Below are 19,891 nucleotides of genomic sequence, written 5' to 3'. Positions count from 1 at the left end.
TATAGTGAAGGGAACAAATCTACCCTGGTAGAATAATGGAAAAGGTCATTTTATAGGTGGTTTTTTTTTGTTCCCCGCCCCCACCTTCTCAAATTATTTTCTCAGAAATGTAACCTTACCACAGCGGTATTAAAAAAGAGAGCTTTGCTTTTCTAAGGCAAGTACAGAAGATGACACCTCTCCTCTCTCACATTTCATTACAACAGAAAAAGGGAAACACAGTTGTACTGTTTGTTTTCTTTTGACACCTAGTGCAGTTAAGCCGTGACTGCTGCTGCAGCAGCTGCCATCTGAAATATTGAAATGCGCCTGGCAGGGCTCATCTATTGTGACTTGTCCCTTTTCTCCTCAGCATTCCCAATGGAAGACTGAGATAATGATGACTACTTTCACGAGCATAGCCAGTACTAAACAAGGTAGCTATACTTAGTATTTGTCACATTTTATGCTCATACATTTCTAAATGAAACAGCATGAATTGGAAATCAGCTAGAGATTCAAGAAATAAACTCTTAATAGGGTTGCCCCTTTTTTTTGTCCCAAGCAGTTAGTCAAAATTCAGGGCCCTGGAGATGTTCCAGTTGGAAATAGAAATTGATGAAGTCTGGTATTTTCTGCAATCTTGTTTATTTACAAGTAACGTACAATGTCCTGTACATTACCATGAGCGGAGGAGCAGTTTCTTAGCTTATAAATCCTAAAGCTCTTTAGTGAACATCAGATCCAAAAGCTCTATCCCAGCTTTTTTCACACACCCTCCCTCCCCCCGATTTTTCTATGCAAAACAATACTCAGCCAAAAGCTCCTGGGCACGTTCACACTCACCTTTTTATCTTAACTGTAAGCATAAGCCCTCACCTATGTTATCTGAAGGGTGAGTTCACACCTATCAACCTCAATGGGGTTTTTAACTCAACTCATAACAAGGATTCATCCAGTTCATAACCATATGTTTTCATCCTGATGATGGAATCCTAGGTTTTCAGATGTGGAGTGGTGGTTGATTCTACCAGATATCACTAGGTAAGTTACTTTCATAGCCAGGGCACTCATCTGAAATCTTGAAACTTCAAAGGGAAATTAAAAAAAAAAAAAGCAGCAGGAAACAGATATGCAGAATAAACTCAAACTTCAGAGTTCACTAGACAATAAGAGAAAAAAATGGTCTGTTCAACTGGAAATGACAGTCAATATCTAAATGTTCAAAAACAGAACTATATATTGTAGAGAGTGGATAGAAGTGGGATATGCTACTCACTGGTCTGGCTACTTGCAGCCTAAACATTCCCCAGCTAACCCACCTATCTAGCTTACACACATTTCTAAAGCACCTGTCACTATAGTATCTGTCATGGTTGCAGGCTGGCTGCAGATCTGCCCCTTTATTAGTGTCTCCAAGAGCACCTAGCTCAGGTCTTAGGTCTCTTGCCCTTAACTGACTTGGGGTAGAATCATGTGATTCTTCCACTGGGATCTAATTACAGTATCCTGTGTGTACCAAGCACTTATCACCCTTCAGGTCCAACTGAGTTTTGGGCTCCTGCATTTCCTCCTTTTGTGAACCTGTGAACTGTGATTTAGTGATCAACAGCCTTCTTAAAACACAGTATTTTTATGTAACAGTTGGAATAAAGCATTAGAGATAAAAAGAGGCTCTTATCTCAGCATATTTAGTCTCATGTCATCTTATGCTTCACCACAAGCTAAATGACATAGGATTCCCTCTTAAAATACAAGAGAACAGAACAGAACCAAGTTACATTCTTTTAGGAAGCCAAAAAAATGGGCTCTTGGGACCCAGCCTGAACTCAGCTTGTTTCCTGGATAACAACCAGTCTGTTCCCCCTATTTCAAGGAATCTGAGTTTTCTGAAAGCCCCCACCCTCGTGATTTGTCTGGCCTCAACAACCATATTGCACAATGGTGTCCTTTTTACACTGACAAGATATTAATTCATGCTTTTGCATCAAACTGATTTTCCCAGTGGACCAGCAAGGCCATGTAGGGGAATACCCCTGTGATGGTCTAACTACCCAACAACGGAGCAAGCTATTCACACTATTGGCTTGTATTCACTGGTCTTGTGACTGGGTCTACATGTGAGTGCATAGGGACTTCTGTTTCCCTCTGATAGTCTAACACACCATCCCAACTATACTGGGGAATACAGATCACTAATCATTACCAAGCAGCCTACCGTTCATCACAGAATCTAAGCACCATGCAGAAGATGTAAAAAGAAGGCACAAACAGTTCTAAAAGGTACTTTTCTCTTTCTTTCACATAGTTCCAGTGAGTATGTAGATATTTTTATTTAATGGGACTCATTGCTAAGGAAACAGTTTATTGACAAGCATGTGTATTTCTGATGTGAGCACACTTGAAAGCATGGTCTTGCGGGTAAGGTACTAGACTGAATGGCAATCAAACTATGGTGAAGGGCACCATATAAGTACCCAAGATAGACAATCAGATTTGTAAAAGGGACATAATAATTCCCCTCTCCTATCTCTTGTCTGTCTTGTCTTTTTAGATTGCTTTTTGGGGCAGGACTTCTCTCTGACTATCTGCATGTTTGTATAATGCCTGGTACAGTAGGGAACTGATCTTAGACGGGGCCTCTAAGTGCTACTGCAATAGAATAAGAAAAATAACAAGCATTCTTGGGCTCAATCTGATCTCCTCTGTCCAGGAGTTCCATTAAAGGGTTTTGAGAATCATTACAAACTATAACAGCAAATTGGGCCACTTTTAGAAGAGAGCAATTCATGAAAAACAATAGTCCTGGTCTTTTTTTTTTTTTAACTGTATAAATGACATTTATTAAAAAAATAGAAAAACGCTTTAGTTTGCAACTGACATTTTCATGACCTCTTCGCTGGCCTGTTTTGATCACAGTTTACTTTGATGAAGTATCTCTGCTTCTTTTAGTGGGCCATCTCAGAAGCTAAGACCACTTTCTTTACAGAACATTTGAAATCTTGCCTTTTCATCTCCTTTTTCATGGAGTAATGGGCAACCTTTTCAAACATTTTCCTATGAAAGAAGGTTGTGACTTTTCTGTTGGGCCAAGTATATACCATGCAGCACTTTGCTCTGCTTTGACTTCTTTCCATAGTTTCTTGTGTGCATACGGTGGCTCTTCTTGTGAGACTGTAAAACTTCAGAGGGATCTGGTTCAAGGATATTTAAAAGCTAAACTGTTTTAGATATTCACCTCTTCTTTCTCTCTCTCGCTACAGGATTTTGAGCTTTGCCCACAATCTTCAGTGTTCCATCTCAGAAACAAACTCTGATTTTCTTTGTTATGGGTCCATATAACTCCAATAATTTATTTTTAATTTTATACAATAAGTAAAAATCAGCATATGGGGTAAACCAAGACCAGTAATACATCACATAGTAATCACCCAAAAAGGAGGAGTATTCCCAAAATGCACAGTAAAAGGGCAAACCATATAGCAAAATAGTATCCAATGTACTTAGTCCTCAGCCATGCACTAGACTTTTTATCTGGTCATTTATACTGGAGCTCATCACTATGTTATCTGGGAACCATAGCATAAAAACCACACATGGAGGGTGAAGGAAGTAGCGTAGAGATGTCTAGAATCTGGAGAGGCTAAGGTCTCTTTCAGATACTTGGTACAATAGCTTTCTAGTATCTGATATTATTTATCCCATAGCCTCCATCAGGAACAGGTCCTCATTTTGTTAGGCATTGTAGAAACATAAATGGTACCTGCCTCTGAAGGGCTATGATACCTATAAAATACTTGACAATGATAAGGCAGCTAGTGTGCTGAGACCACTGCCTATCATCTTTGTGTACCCACACACTTTATATTAAAGAAGCAACGGTGCTATCTGCTAAAACTATCATACATGCCACAGCTTTGGTGAATAATCGCCTGCCTTGAAAAAGGCTCTAAACAGCAGATCCAACAGACCATTGCATGGTATTACATCCACCCATTTTTTAACTACATGCTGAGGATTGTAAAATAGGTGGCATTCATTTTGGTTCAACGTAGACATATTACTAATACAATTTTCTTATCCCCCCCACCTTCCTTTTTTCTTTTTCATTTTCTCATTCCTAGCATGTAAACTGGTTTCTCACTAATTAAATCTTGAAATGCCTTCTGGCATGGCAGGAATATTTTGACTTCTGTATTTCTATGAAATTCAATAAAACATGTGAAAGTTCACTTGAAAAAGTATTGTTTCAAACTTTTAGAAGTTAGCCAATGGCCTTATGATAATACCCTTGACAGAGATTCATTTTCATTCACCATTTGAAATTAGGTTTGGGAAGATAGTGGTAACAGATTATAATCAGACTAACTGGAATCAATTTGCTTACTGTGTTAGTTGAGTTTCCATTCAAATGTAAACCACTGTCAAAGAGAGGTGAGGAAGCTCCACTGCTATGATCACTGGATGGTCCAGGGGAACCTGCAAATCAGAAGGTGATAGATAATTGCTTAACTATTTTAAAATATTAAACAATCCATTATTATTTCAACCGAGGAAGGATTATAGTGTGAGAATTGGTGAAATAAGACATCGTACAAAAACAAACACGTGATTGCCTTTTAGCATGACAAGCAACAGTATGCATCTGATCATAGGCTATACTTTACAGGATGAGAAAGATGAAGGCAGTTAGTTATCTTTATATACAGACTGCTCAATGGGATTACTCGCATGTTTAAGAGTTTGTCAGATTAAGCATTTTTACAGTAAGGTTGAGTTTTTGAAAGCTGAATAGAGAATTTAGCCACACATCTCCCATTAAAATTAATAGCTACATTCCCTAGTCACAGGTTAAGGGCATATGCATGCACTGGTTTGTAAATACATCTTAGCACTTGGCTTGAATGGTGCCTATTAAGTGGCCATGTAAACTTTATTAATGGATCTGATTTTTTGTTGGTGAATGCCTGTTATTTTAGAGAATTGGAGATATTCGTTATTTTAATTGGGAAATTAAATGCAAGAAAACACATTATTGCAATGTTCATATTGCATGGTTGTGCGCTCAAAAGCCAAGTTTTGAGCTAATTATTCCTCATGCATGTATGCATTAGGAGGTTGTCTGTAAACATATTGTTTGATGGCAACTTATCTGAGAAATGTATGTCTATTTGGGTTATAGATAACATATATTATATTAGAAATAGTATGTGATTACATAATTAAATACTATTACAATGCAAATGCCAAAGAGCACAGGGTTTAGGTTTTGCTTTTAGATTTAATTCTTCCATTTTTTTTTCTTTGCGTGCTTAATTGTGCAAACTTTACATTGAAATAATGTATGTTTTACATTGAATTTACTATGGCAATCTGAATATATTGATAAAAGCATGTAAAAATCAAACTCACAGCTCCACATTCATTATCACCAAAATTCATTATTCTGTCTGCAGCAATCACTTGAAATTCCTCTTAAATCATTTCTCATTAATAGGCTGATCAAGTCTCTAACTTAATAACACATAACAGAGGATGACAATCATTCATGTCCATATGCCTTTTTTATGCTTCTATTCCATGCACATTTGTTGGGCTTAGCAAAAATGGAAATACATTCATAGACTGTACAATAAGGCTCATCTTCTCCATAACAATTTATGCACATATTTTAACTAGAGAAGAAAGAAATGATTCAACTTTATTTAATTTTTCCAAGCAGCCATGTCGCTGTATCTCATAAATGTTTTTTATATAGCCAGACGTGCTAAAACCACATTCTATGGGAAAGTTACCGAATAAACCCCATACCAAGTTTTGAACACTACTGGGCATGTATGGGTTTTTAGTAGTTTCTTCAGGCCTTTAAATCTGTTAAAAACAGGTATTTAAAATTACTCTAAAATGCCTTATAACAGTGGAAGTTTGCTGATGATCATTATTTAACTAATCATGCTTTCATTTATTTTATAAAATATTTGTGTGGAAGAGTTAGAAACATACAAATATAGTTTATCAAATACATTGCCTAAATTCACAAAATAAAAAAATTCTATAGTTTGTGTGCAGATCATACTCCAAAAATACCTTTTCTACACTGGTAAGTTGCCACTCGCACTGGTTTTAATGGATACTATTTAATGGATAATATCTCTGTGGCCCCTAAATGAGAGGTGGCTCCACGTGCTGCCTCCATCCCTAGCACTGTCCCCGCTACTCCCATTGCCCGGGAACCAGCTAATGGGAGCTGCACAGGTGGCGCTAGCAGGTGCGGGCAGTACTTGGGGGCAGTGCATGGAGACCCACTGCCTCCCTCCCCCCAGGGGCCACAGAGGCATGCCAGCAGCCAGCCACTTCCAGGAGTGGCATGGGGACAGGGCAGGTAGGCAGCCTGCCTGACCCCTGCTGCGCTGCCGACTGGGAGACACCTGTGGTAAGCACCTCCCAGCCGCAGCCTGCACCTCACACCCCTTCATGCACTCCAAACCCTTGCCCCAGCCTGGAGCCCCCTCCTGCACCCAAACTCTCTGCCAGAGCTTGCACCCCTCACTCCTGCACTCAACCCCCCCCTGCTCCAGGCTCAGCGCGGAGCCCCCTCCACACTCTGAACCCCTCAGCCCCAGCCTGGTGAAAGTGAGTGGGGGTGGGGGAGAGCAGTGGAGTGAGTGGGGCTTTGGCTCAGGAAGGGATGGGGCCTCAGGGAAGAGACAGGGTAGATCCTGGGTTGTTCTCAAATTCAAAAAGTGATCTTTAACATAAAAAGGTTGGAGACCACTGATTTAAGTATTGCACACAGAGCGCAGCAACGCCTATATATATTTAAAAATTTGGGCCTATATTCTTACACATTGAACATTAAATAATAATGTACATTAACAAATAAAGCTTCTTGCAGTAAAATATGGGAGGGATAGCTCAGTAGTTTGAGCATTGGCCTGCTAAACCCAGGGTTGTGAGTTCAATCCTTGAGGGGGCCACGTAGGGATCTAGGGCAAAATCAATACTTGGCCCTGCTAGTGAAGGCAGGGGACTGGACTCTGACCTTTCAAGGTCCCTTCCAGTTCTAGGAGATGGGATATCTCCATTAATATTATATTATATCTGAAAATAAGATTATTTCTCTGTGTCTGCTCATTATGAGAAATATTGCAAAGGGAAAAAAAATTAACTGTACCCATTAATTTCTTCTTACCTAATGGGAGCTTTAGAAATGATGGAGCTTCCCTGAGGTACTGTACAGTGATGGTAACTTCATCGCCAGCATTTCGCAGTAGGTGTACCTGTCAGTGTGACAAACAACAGCTACTTTTTATCAAAAGAGAACCAGCCGCAGAAAGCAAAATAGTCTGCAACGAAACCTCCATCTCTGTTGTTTTGACAGAAATACAACAGTAATGTTTATCATTGGAATGAAGCATATCTTGTGGGTCAAGCCACTCCATCAAATGATAAAACCAAGTATACCCACAATTACTGAAGAAACTGAGAAAAATTAAAAGTTGAAGGACAGACAGGGAAAAAAACAACGCTCTCTGAAAACAATTTCATATCATACACCTGTCGTGACAGGAAAGTGGTACATTAAGGATGAAAAAATGAAATGTAGTGCAAGTTTTACATTTCTGTTTCCTGATTGATATAGACTTGTAGCAGGAGTTCATTTTCCTTGGCCACCCAGAGCACTTCAGCCATGTTAACAAGATACAAGAAAATATTGAGTTAAAATAATCAAATGGTTTGTACTATAAGGCCTCTTTGCATACAATTGTTTTCTAATTCAGATATTGAAAACAAGTGAAGTCTATTGTGGAGTGTAGCTGAGGCCTGGCCTGACATGAATAATTAACACATGGAGGGAGGCCTCATTTTTTGGAAGACAGAATTAGGGAAATAAATGAATCATCAGAGTAGCACTGCTGTATGCCACATAACAATACGTGAGTGCCGAAGACTGGAGTCGAGTGGGGAAAAAAGTCTCAAAGGGAATCCCAGCAGTTTCTGGAAAGGATCTTCATTCCCACTCATTTTCCTTTGCACCTCTCTGCTTCAAAGCATCCTGCTCGCTCCTTCTTTGATCTCACTGAGCTCCTGCTTCCCACTTAGCCTGTTCTCTGCTTAGTGAATTTACCTCTTGGCCCCAATATTTGTCTCAGTGTTGATATAATTGCTATTGTACCATGAGTTTGGCAATATCTGATGTTTTATTTAAAGCCACAGCTCCTGCAGCCACATGCTTACATGAAAACTTCAGTTTTCATTTAGAAAAAAGCCTTACTGGGTGTGGGGGAAAAGCTGCAAACATCGCCCGAGTGCACCCTGGAAACTCAAAAACAGAAGGAAAATGAAAAGAACCATTCATTTATTCTAAATCTCACGGTTGTAAAGCCAGTCTCATGATTTTGGGGTATAACTTCTTATTTCTGAAGATGTGTGGTTGGCAATATTGGTCTTCCCTGCCCCCCAACATACAGGTAAAGGGGGTGCCACCTGTAATAGCAACCACAACACCTCTCCTTTAGCTTCCCATCCTCAGCAGAAATATGCAAATGTACCCTTGATGGCTGTTAACTCACCCACATCCTCCCCATTCTCCAGGTATCTGTATACTCTCCTATTGCATCTCTTTGGGAGTGTCTTTGTTTCATCCCTTCGCACAGTGTCTAGCACCATGGGACCATGCTCTCTGATTGGTGTCTCTTTGTGCTACCATAATATAAATAAAAACAGAGAACTGACAAGTGGAAGATGGAAACTTATGCACTGGCAGGCTAAATGACTTGTTCAAGGACACACAAAGTCTATGGAAAGGCTGAGGACTGAACCTAGCTATCATGAATTCCAATGCAGAGCCTAGGCCACAACATCATTCTTCTACAAAAATTGTTCATTAAAAGCTGAGACTGAGTTGTAGGCTCTGACAGTCATGAACTGTATTATACCACATTCCTGAATAGTTCAAATAACTGATTGTTTTATGTGCAGCCTATTACATATCTGCACACATTTTAGAAACTTCAGTTGGTATAAATAACTGAATTTGAACCTTCAGCTGAAATGAGTAAAAAGGAGGTGGAGAAAGCATACTTTGGGAGTGCATAAGCTCATTTAGGTTGGATTTATAAAGCATCTTTGTTCACTGTAAGCTTTCACATTATTTTTTAGTATTTTTCAAATTCCTCAGTAACTGGATGACCACTTCATTTTTAATTAACACTGATTTAATAATTCTTAAAACCCCTATTTTGACCTTTTTGCAAATCTATCAAAACCAAGATTTTTTTTCTCTTTACAACAGTACAATATGTACAGGTCAGTGCCTGACCCATTCTGCCATGCCTTTACAGAATTGTTTTGAAAGATAAATCCAGTACTGGCAAAGAAGTACTTTCCATTCAGGTCACACAAAAAAAAAAAAAAGTAGGGCAGCTCAGATCTTCGGTAAATGGAAAGTCAATATTAATCCATCCTCCCCGCACGTAAGTCTGAGCAGAAAGAAAAGTGAGTGATCTCAAGTAACACTTTACATTGAAAAATTAGTAATGTGCCTTGTAGCTTTAGATCAGCTACTTTGAATGAAGAGATGGGAAACTCATGGGGCCCTACAATAAATGATGTCTTGGCTTTTACTTTTAACAAACCCTGTCTTACACTCTAGATTCCTATGTAGCCTTCATCACTTATCTAAGTGTATCACAGTCATTAATGCATTTTATCCTCACAACAGCGCTGTGAGGTAGGGAAGTATTATGCTTCATTTTAAGAAACTGAGGCACAGGGTAGATTAAGTGACTTACCTGAAGTCACCCAGGATCTCTGATTGATCAGGGACCTGAATCCAGATCTCCTAGGCCCCCTTTCAGTGTCCTATTTACTATACCATCTTTCCTCCTAATGTACTATACGTATAATTTGATTAATGTTTAATTTTAGCAAAATTTGGGATATTAGCAAGTTCTGTTTTGAAGAACATCATTGATAAATTGGATGACCTCTAAAAAATGCACAGGATTCATTTTATAGGCCATTACTCAACCCTCCGATTCACATTGTTACAACGATCTATTTTAGCTTTGCAACCAGGCAGTCATAAACAGTGCGTACATAAAGCAGTCTGTGATGAAAAATGCTCATGATAAAGGTTGAGGAAACAGTTGGTAAAGTCTTGTATATGTTGAAATGAGTCAGTTTTTCCTTTTTTTAATCAGTCACAGGATGATGAATGTGGCTTCCTGAACTCCATTAATATACACATTAGGATTTGAAATGAATTGATGTACTCTTTCGAGGCCATTCATATCAACTAATCACTTTGTGCTATTTATGCTAATCTGCATGTTAATAAAGCCTTCAAAGCAACATCCAATGCTTTTAAATTTGAAAAATACATTTCTAAACTAGAAAGAGTAAATCAAGATCCTGCCGCTCTCCAAAGACGGAATGTCTGAAATTTTGACTCATTAACCAAGAGGGTATAATTTGGAGAAACATCTTATTAGGGTGTCTTTTAAAGTTAAAAACAATTCATTACATTATTCTAGTTAAAATATTGTACCTAATTAAGAAAGTTTCAATATTTTAAACCAACTGATATAATTTAGTCCCTTAGTCATTATATAACAGAAAAATATGTGAAATTCCTCATATGTTCCTTTCATATATATGGACTTCGACATGACTTGTGTATCTCAGAATTAAAGAGACAAATTCAATCAGATTCTTTGGAAGGCAGTGCAGACCCACGGAAAGGGTTCATGTCTGCAGAAAGTCAGTCAGGGAGTTGTGAAGGTGCAAGGTATCCACAACGTCTTCTCTTCTTTGTCAGATATGTTCATGTCATACTTTCTGTTAATCCAGCATTGCAACTAACTATGGGAGAAACCAATTCTGACAAAATGGACTGAGACCACAATAGGAGATATAGACAAACATTGACATAAATGTCCCCTTTTGGGGCCTCAGTCCAAGACAGCACCTAAAATCATCATTTTCAATATCTGCAGAGAAGTCTGATGCTCTGTCTGGCAGAAAAGTGCCTGCAAGAGACACACAAATAGAGAGACAACCACACCAAACATACCTGGCATGCATATTGCTGTGAATGTCAAAAGAAACGCCTATAGTAGCACAATACATGTATGCAACAAAAGACTGGTGAAAAACACTGTTGTGAAACACCATGGTACAATGGAACTTATTGAATTCAAACAAATAGCAGTGGTTTCTCTTTAAAAACCACCTGAAGAGTTAGCATGGCCAACTGACTTTCCCCTGCAAGGAAAAACAAACCAACACACCATATCTTCACATAGGGGACTTCAACAGTCAACACCCTCTGGGGATATTCCAACAATGACAATAATGGTGAAATAGTTGAAAAGCAAGAAGCAACAAACAACTTGAGTTTGCTCTATGATTTCCAGGATAAATATACTTTCCAAAGTGCACAATGGAACAAGAGGAACAATCCTGACCTCGTCTTTGTCATCTCTGAAAGTTCAGAAAGGAAGTCATGGCAACAGTCCTAAAAATCACAACATTGACCAGTGCACGTGACCACAGAGGCTGCAGTACGACCCAAGAAAACAAAGTACCCACTGAGATTCAACTTCAGAAAGGCTGACTGGGAAGGCTTTACAGCTGAATTGGATGGATCCATCTGTCATATTACTCCGACACACATGCACTATGGAGAGTTTTTCTCCATGGTGTGGAAGACTGCCCAACAGCAAATTCTAGGAGATGCTGGATGCTATATATGCCCGGACTTTCAGAACAAACAAGTGAACAATATTAAAAATATGTCAAATTGTTTGACTTGGATCCCTTCCGCGAAGAAACCATTGTGCTCGAGATAATGCTTATAAGAGAGATCCAAAAGGAGCAGTGCAACTGCTGGAGGGAGTTGACTGATAACCATCAGTGCGTATCAGTGCAGTCTCTCCCAACCAAGTAGCACCCCAATTTATTCTAAATGGTAAAACAGTCCACAAAGCAAAGCACAAAATGAAACAGATTATGCAGGAACTTCAATCCCTTCTCACAGACAATGAAGTCTGCAATGAGTCCCTTAACATTAAGGAGTTGACAATAGCCATGAAAACACTTAAATGTGGAAAGACAGCCAGACTCAATGGACATAGTGAACTATTACTGTACTTTGAGATTGACAGCAAAGAAGAGGCTACTTGATTTTTTGAATTCTTGCATGGAGACAATGCAGATACCCAGGCTGTGGAAACAGGCTAACATGGTTGCACCACTCAACCATGTAAAGACCCTAATTCTGCAAAGAGATATTGACCAATACTCTTACTCTGCTCAACCTACAAGCGATACAAACAGATTATAATGGGTAGAACAGCACCAACAATGGAAAACCAGCTGTTTGATAACTAAAGCAGTTTCTGCCCAGGGCTTTCATGCTCTGGTCAAGTTACAAATCTATCTCAATACATCAAAGTTGGCTCTGAAACTTGCAAAAAGAGTGGCTGTTAGTGTCATAAGTAGCAGACAGGTCAACACAATGAGTCATCATACACTTCTACGGAAACTGGCAAGAATTTTGAGACATAACAAGTTGGTCCAGGTCTTCTACACCCTGCGCGAGAATTGACATGATCAGAAAAGTTGATGGTATACTCAACGGAATACACAGTAGAACCTCAGACTTAGAGATACCTTGGAAATGGAGATTGTTCATAACTCTTAAACGTTCAGTAACTCTGAACAAGATGTTCTCGGGGCAGAGGAGTTGGAGCTGCAGCCACAGGGTGAGGTGGGGGAGGGGCTTCTGACCCTTGAGGTACCAGGGCTCTGGGAGGGGGGGTCAGGGCTTTAGATCTGCGGCTCTGCTCCCGGTTTAAGCCTCGTGAGGGGCGCCAGAACTCAGGGCTTCAGCCCTGCAGCTCCATTCCTGGCTTCAGCCCCACGGGTAACAAAAATTGGTTACTGTAGCAAGCTTCACCATCATGCCTGTCACTCGCACCATCTCCTGGGACCACAGACCTTCATCACCCCACTCCTGAGGGCTGTCCTGACCAGATCAGGCCACAGAGAGGGACCCATATGACATCATAACCTCTACCAGCTCCAGCTGAATCCCTCCCTCCTTCCCCCCGGGATGAAACAGGATCAGACTTCTGTAAATAACAATGGTTATTTGAGAAATAGGGAGTGGGTGATTATTTTAGTCTGAAGCTGTCACAAGAGAGCACTGGACATTTGCAAAGAGGAAAATAATGCAGAGTTTTTAAAAACAAAACTGATGACTGATTTTTGTAAAATTCAAATACTTCCCTTGTTTCATTGCTATCATTAGCCAAAACAGTGAACCATGCCATGGAGTTACAGGCTTGCAGGATGAAATCCATCCGCTTCTTTTTTGTTTTTTTAATAACTATCACATTTCCCCCCCACCCCCAACTTTACATCCTCCTGTTCTCGCTGCCTGTAGCCAAGATCCATACCACATAGTCTGGTGGCAAGAGCAGGGAACCCAGAAGCTTTAGTCAAAGGTGTCACCCACTTGCATGTGACTTTGAGCAATACAAAACCTTGCTGTGTCTCAATTTCTCTTATCTATAAAGGGGATCTATTGTTTACATGCTGGACCTCAAAGGGTTGCTGTAAGATTCAGTTAATATGTGTGCCCTACTTTGAAATTCTAATGTTATAAAAAAGTATTTGCTTTTACTATAATAAATATGAAATACCATCTGATCAGCCCTGCCTAATGCACCTTAAAATAACCACATGCCTGAAGAGCTAGGGAAACCACAATCCCACAGAAAAAGAAATCCTTTATTTTTTTTTTTATTAATCGGGTCAAATTTCCATATCCACATATACTAAACCTCAGCAAGGGGCGGGGTTGGTTACTAATGGCAGCATAAATAGCTTTTGTTAAATGTTATTTATTAAAGGAACACTGGTAATTCAATACTTTTATCAATATTAAGTAAATCAAATGCACTAGGCAAATAGATCCTTGGCTATACACAAGGAACGTGAAGTCCATGTTAAAGGGTGGGGGTGAGGTGCAAAGGTGAGTAAATTTAGTTTTGCATTGGTCTAGCACTTGTGTAAATTAGAGCAGCCTGAATGATTTTCTATGTTATGTCAGCTGCCAAAGGCTGCAAGGAGTGGAAATGGCAGCCAACGACTGCAAGGGCATAGGAAGACCTGGCCGTATCCTTTTTCCTCTGGCCAGACAGCCAATGGTGACGGTGAAGGTGGGATTTAGTGTAGGAGCCTGTATAGCAGCTCTCTGCTACTGGAACATCCTGCTGCTCTGCAGTGAAACTTGGTGGAACCAATTACACTAGCTCTATGGCTAGATTCTGTCAGTGCAAATTGACTGTACTGCACCGGAGAACCTGACTCCTTGTACCTCTGTTGCCTGCTAGCAGTTAATAATGTTAATTTAAATGTCTATAAAACACTGCTGCACTTCCACATGTTCAGCTGGTGGATTTTGTGTTTTGCACCATCAGCAGATGTAGTTTGGCCAACTCTTATGCTAAGAAATGTTATTATTTATCTGAGTGTCTTAATGATCAACCCACTAGATTATGTGCACAGTGTAGGCTATGATGTTCTCTGTTGATGGCCAAATATATTCTCATTCTCCCTCAAACCTTCAATTTTACTTCTGGACTAAGCTGGAGACAAACATATGCCTTTTCATAATGGGCACAATAACACAGTTGAAAACTGCTGATGGTATGTATAATGTCTGGTAAAACTCCTATTTACTATAGCATGACATTCTGTTCATATATATAGTCAGCAGTTGCAGATAGGTACCCTGTGTTATTTAGTCCTCCATCACCAGTGGTATGTAGAGCCTTTTAGAGATGTTAACAGTTCAAATGTGTCCAAGTACTCCTGTTCTTTTTCCTGCTTTGAGCAGGGGGTTGGACTAGATGACCTCTTGAGGGCCCGTCCAACTCTGATATTCTATGATTCTATGATTCTAGATTAAAATATGCCAGAAAGGTGTTGTCTTCTGACTGCTGTTTGATGCCCAGAGGGAAATGAGTTAGTTTCAACCCATTACCTAGTGGTCAGGTAGTCATATCACAAAAAAACATCATTAGATTTGATACCTTTGTTAGTAGACTCCCCACAATGGTCAGGCATGTCTTAAAAAGACAGTTTGTGCTTAGGAAAATATTTCTGCTTTCTGACTTCTTCCATATTGTAGTAGTCAACAAATAGTAATATCTCCATGCTGTAAAACTGACCATACACAAATAAGTCTTTTTGTTCTGAATAATCTCTCTTAATATGCCAGTAAACAACTAAAAATGCCTTTTATTTTACTTACCTGTTGAGTAATTTATTAAGATATTGGACTGAACCTCCCTGTCTCTTTACACCATCTTCTCATCCATGCACTGAGACCCCAATGTAGCTGGTCCTGTATATGGAACCAGAATCATTTCAGAGAAAGCTACCACAGAGGCTCTCTATAATCATCTAAATTGAGCTTCCAGCACCTCTCCTTTACACCCTCCTACTTCTTTGGTATCACAGACTCCATCCTTAGGAATTTGTCTAGATGTCTGAAGAAAGTCACCACCTTCAAATGCAGTTGGCAAGTCACGTGGTCATCACATATCAATCCATGAATATTTCTAAAGACTGAATCCCCTTTCACCACAGCCTATGTTTCACATGTAACCCACATTTCTTGGAGGGACCTTTTCATTGTGTAAGGAATGATCAATCTTCTCTACCTCTGTTAGAAGGTGTGTTCCATGTTCTACCTTGGTCTCCTCCTAGTATGAGATGTAGATTGGGGAAGTCAGTTTTGTGGTAGATGTGAACCACGAGGTCCTTATATTCTGCCTTTACAAATAATTCCACCTCTCTGCTCTTTCATTTCAATAATGCCATGCTTTAACATGGCCTCTGAAGGCCATAGGTTGCTTGAAAAGTAGGCACATATATGTCACAAAGTAAATAGTCACACATTCTGCACTCCATGAAATAAAGCCAGATAGCCTCAGACCTGACTTATTTATTGCTGGTGATCTGTCTCAACTGATTATATTAGAATTCCTACTTTGATTGTGTATTAGGTTATTTATTTTAATATAGCCTCAAAGACCTCATTATGCCTGGCACTGTGCAAACAGAGGCAGTCTCTGTTCCAAAGAGTTTACAGTCTAAAGAGACAAGACAGAAAAAGATAATGATACAACACTCTGCTGTTACTGATATCATCCTTAGGTAATGGTAAAGATCTCTCCTCTCTGTGTCAGCTTTTAAAATATAAAGTCCTCTAGTGCTGACTAATCATTGATCTGATTAGCCTCTGACATGTAAAAGTTCCATTTATTTTTGGCTATAAATCAGCAGAGAATTGTGACTTCAGTAAAGATGCTGTTAACAACAGGGTCTAAAGGGAAATTAATTACTTTCAGAAGCAACGTGTGACTCTAACCATGGGAAGGGCTAGCAGCAATTAGGCTAGGTCTACACTGAGGGGGGGGGGGCGGGGATCAATTTAAGATACGCAAATTCAGCTACGCAAATAGCGTAGCTGAATTCGATGTATCTGAGCCAACTTACCCTGCTGTGAGGACAGTGGCAAATTGACCGCCGCGGCTCCCCCGTCGATGGCGCTTACTCCTACCTGTGCTGGTGGAGTACGCGCATCGATTCAGGGATCGATTGTCACGTCCCGACGAGACGCGATAATTCGATCCCCGAGAGATCAATTTCTACCCGCCGATCCAGGCAAGTAGTGAAGACAAGCCCTTATACAGTTTAAAAGCAGAAAGATAAACCATACTGAGAATAAATAACTTCTATATTAGTTTAATTTAATCTTTTTAACAAAATGGAATACTCAGAAAGTTATTTTTTCCCTCCATGTTCAGTAGGAACTAATACAGACTATTCAGAAATGCGCTATGGGCCCCATACAATGTCCTTAACTAAAAATAGCACTTGCATTATTGCATACCACTACAGTAAGCAATGCAATAAAGCAGAGTTCTCTGCACTCTGAATCAGCCTGTAGCCAATTATTTAATAATTTAATAGAGAGATTTATTGTTGTGGTTAATTATAATTAATGTGTGATGGATAGGTTTAAGTAGGATAGTATTATAGGAGTATAAGGTTTATAAGTGGTATCAATCAATAAGGCCAGAAACCAAATGTACAGCTGCCTAGCGCTTGTGTCAGAGAGGTGTGGGGGGAAGGTAGGAAAATCATTCTGGTAGCTGGAGTAGTCAATTCCCTTGCACATGACACACAAATCCAATCATAGAAAACCACTGGAGAAAAATTCTAGGCAGCTAGTCTTTATCAAGACAGCTCCCTCCAGGATTACCTCTCTGCTCGGAGGCTAGAGTAAATTGTTGACTTGACTGGATTAGCTGCACAGAACACAACGTATGGATGTGGGAGGTGGAGTACCTGGCCTGGATACACCCAGTTGCCCCCTGTGACCTGACACTTTTCCTCCTGTTCAACCTACTCATGCAAATTTGATACAAAAGGCAAGCCCAGCTTTGGTTCCTAATAGTTCCTGCAAAACAGGTTTTTGACCTGGATCTATGGCAGAATAGCTCTAGCATGAACCACTCTACATCAGCCATTGCTACATATATTACTGCCAGATTAGTAAGAATCTATGCAGCTGCTACATTTAAATAAACTGTGCTAAACTACAAGAAATAGCTAATAAATATATTTATCCCGCTTATCACTTAGAATAATTCCCCCTACCACATTATCAAAATAAAAAAGTATTGGATTGTTCACAGATTTAAATTAAAGGAACTAAATTCTCTTCAATAGCTCTTTCCTTCCATTTCTGCCCTTAAATATTTTAAAATGCACTTTACCTTCTTCAGCCACAAGACTCTCTTATTTCATTTAAATAAATAATGCTGCTTTTCACTGTTCTCACCATCAGGAGCAACATACAGATAGAACAAACAGGTATTCTGTGACTTTTCAAGCTGCTGTCTGAGTTTGGTGTTGAACCTACACATTATTGTGTTCCACTATGAATTTATACTTGCACAAATTTCTGTGTGAAGAAAGAACCATCCATATATGCTGGATAGGCAAATAAAATCTAAGCCCGTTTCAGTTCCTTTATGAAGCAATGGAATTTTTTTTAATTGCTCACAGCTAGCTATCAAATGTAGCCTGAAGCACCCATCCATGGGACTATAATTTTGCCATGCTTCAGAAACTCCAGGGCCTTCAGAACACCAGCATGACTTATCTTTGTGGGATAAGCTAAGGTGTTAGGTCACTTTCACCTCATATCAATGGTGCCTTAAGTGAGCCAGATCTAAAAGCCTCATAGGAAGTTATTTGTGAATTAAGCAATATATTATATCCATTAGATGTTCCAATACACTACTTGTAAAGAAAAGAGCATTTTGTTGACATGTCACAAATACACACAATTTAGCATAATTACGGTAAATAAGGACAAAATCACCAGGAAACAAGGCAGACTTCCTAACTAGAAAACTTCTAATATATTTAGTTACTTTGAACACACATGAACAGCAGTATCTAATTGTCATTCTCCCCTCAGATCCATAGGTAGAGCTCCCACTGAAGTTGATGGGAGTTCTGTGTTTATCTACGGGGGGAAAATGGCCTTTTGTAAACAAGAAAAAATTTTGTTACTGATCTCAGCTTATTTAAATGTATATAAATTGGAGCATCCAGTACCCAGGGGTTCACTAGATTATTCGTATTCTTCAGGTATATTAGAAACCTTCCTAAGTGACAGTTAAATGACTATGTTAGTGTGAAAAAAATAGAAACTCTGATCAACCTAAACTGATCTAAAGAGATTAAATGCAGGTCTTGATACGATCTTTTTGTAGCCATTATTGTTCCAATTTTCTTTGTGAGTGTTTGTATTCATAACACACCTACCAACTGCTAGTGAAAGGATTATATCTGATGGGAACTGTCTCTAAATAGAGAGAGCCTGAAAACCTTCACCTTCATTTGATTAGCTACAGCATGAAATGACAATGAAAACAATTCTGGCTGAACGATAGTCAATAATCAATGCTGGATGTCTTGTGCTGCTGAGTGTTAAACTAAACTAGAAGCTTGTGATGTTATCAGAGGCATCAGTTCTTGTGCTGCATTTACTGGTTTATAAGCTGTTGATATTTTGGAGGCCATTTCAGTATCCTCATTATACACTTCTCCAGTCCTGCACCTTTTGTTCTGCAGCATACATGCCTGGCCAAGGAGGGGTTAGTATCTCCAGAGACCAGTATCTCCAAATAACAAGTTGACCAGAAAATAACATGTTTTTTCCCGCTAAGGAGATTACCCACCTTACCCACCTGGAGAGCTAGAGACAGAGTAACTGGTATCATTGATATAAATATCATGGATTTGAGCCTGCAAGATACTAAGTGCCTTCATATGTCATTGATTTCAGTGCAAAATCATGCCCTGTAGGAGTTGACGTTGACTTTATGATCCTGTTCTTTTTTTAAATTCCAAATTTAAAATGTTTACAAAATACGTAAGAAATAAGAGAACATGAAATGAAAACTTTTAAAATCCAGCATCCATAGAGATGAGGGAAAAATATGGCAACCCAACAGCCATAGCTCTATCTTGAATATCTTATCAACAGTGATTTTTTTCTGCATAGATACAATTTCTTGCTCAGCATATAGTTAATGACAAATCTTTAGTTGCTGCTCACCCCATTATTACACGTTATAATTATAACTTGGAGAAAGATTAAAGGCCTTGGGCCTAATTTTTTCCTCTCTCTTACGATTGATTTTATACCAGTGTAAATCCACTTACTGATTTCTATGTCCCTACTGAGCCTAGCAAAATGGGACCTCAATCCTGATTGGAGCCTCTCGGTGTTAACACAAAGCAAACAATT

General features: G+C 39.3%; 1 protein-coding gene across 1 annotated transcript in view; it reads right to left on the bottom strand.

Annotated features, from left to right (window-relative positions):
• SNTG2 (syntrophin gamma 2) overlaps window positions 1-19,891 on the bottom strand; it is a 247,329-nt gene that overhangs the window by 148,361 nt on the left and 79,077 nt on the right. Inside the window, exons 7-8 of the mRNA XM_034766904.1 lie at window positions 7,172-7,259; window positions 4,367-4,458 (exon numbers count right to left, since the gene is read on the bottom strand). Of these exons, the coding sequence (XP_034622795.1) occupies window positions 4,367-4,458; window positions 7,172-7,259 (180 nt within the window). The remainder of the gene's footprint in view (window positions 1-4,366; window positions 4,459-7,171; window positions 7,260-19,891) is intronic.

Source organism: Trachemys scripta, chromosome 3 (genome assembly GCF_013100865.1).
Source record: "Trachemys scripta elegans isolate TJP31775 chromosome 3, CAS_Tse_1.0, whole genome shotgun sequence".
Taxonomy (NCBI): domain Eukaryota; kingdom Metazoa; phylum Chordata; order Testudines; family Emydidae; genus Trachemys; species Trachemys scripta.
Note: the sequence above shows the minus strand (reverse complement) of the source record. Positions and strands in the feature narration are given on the sequence as shown.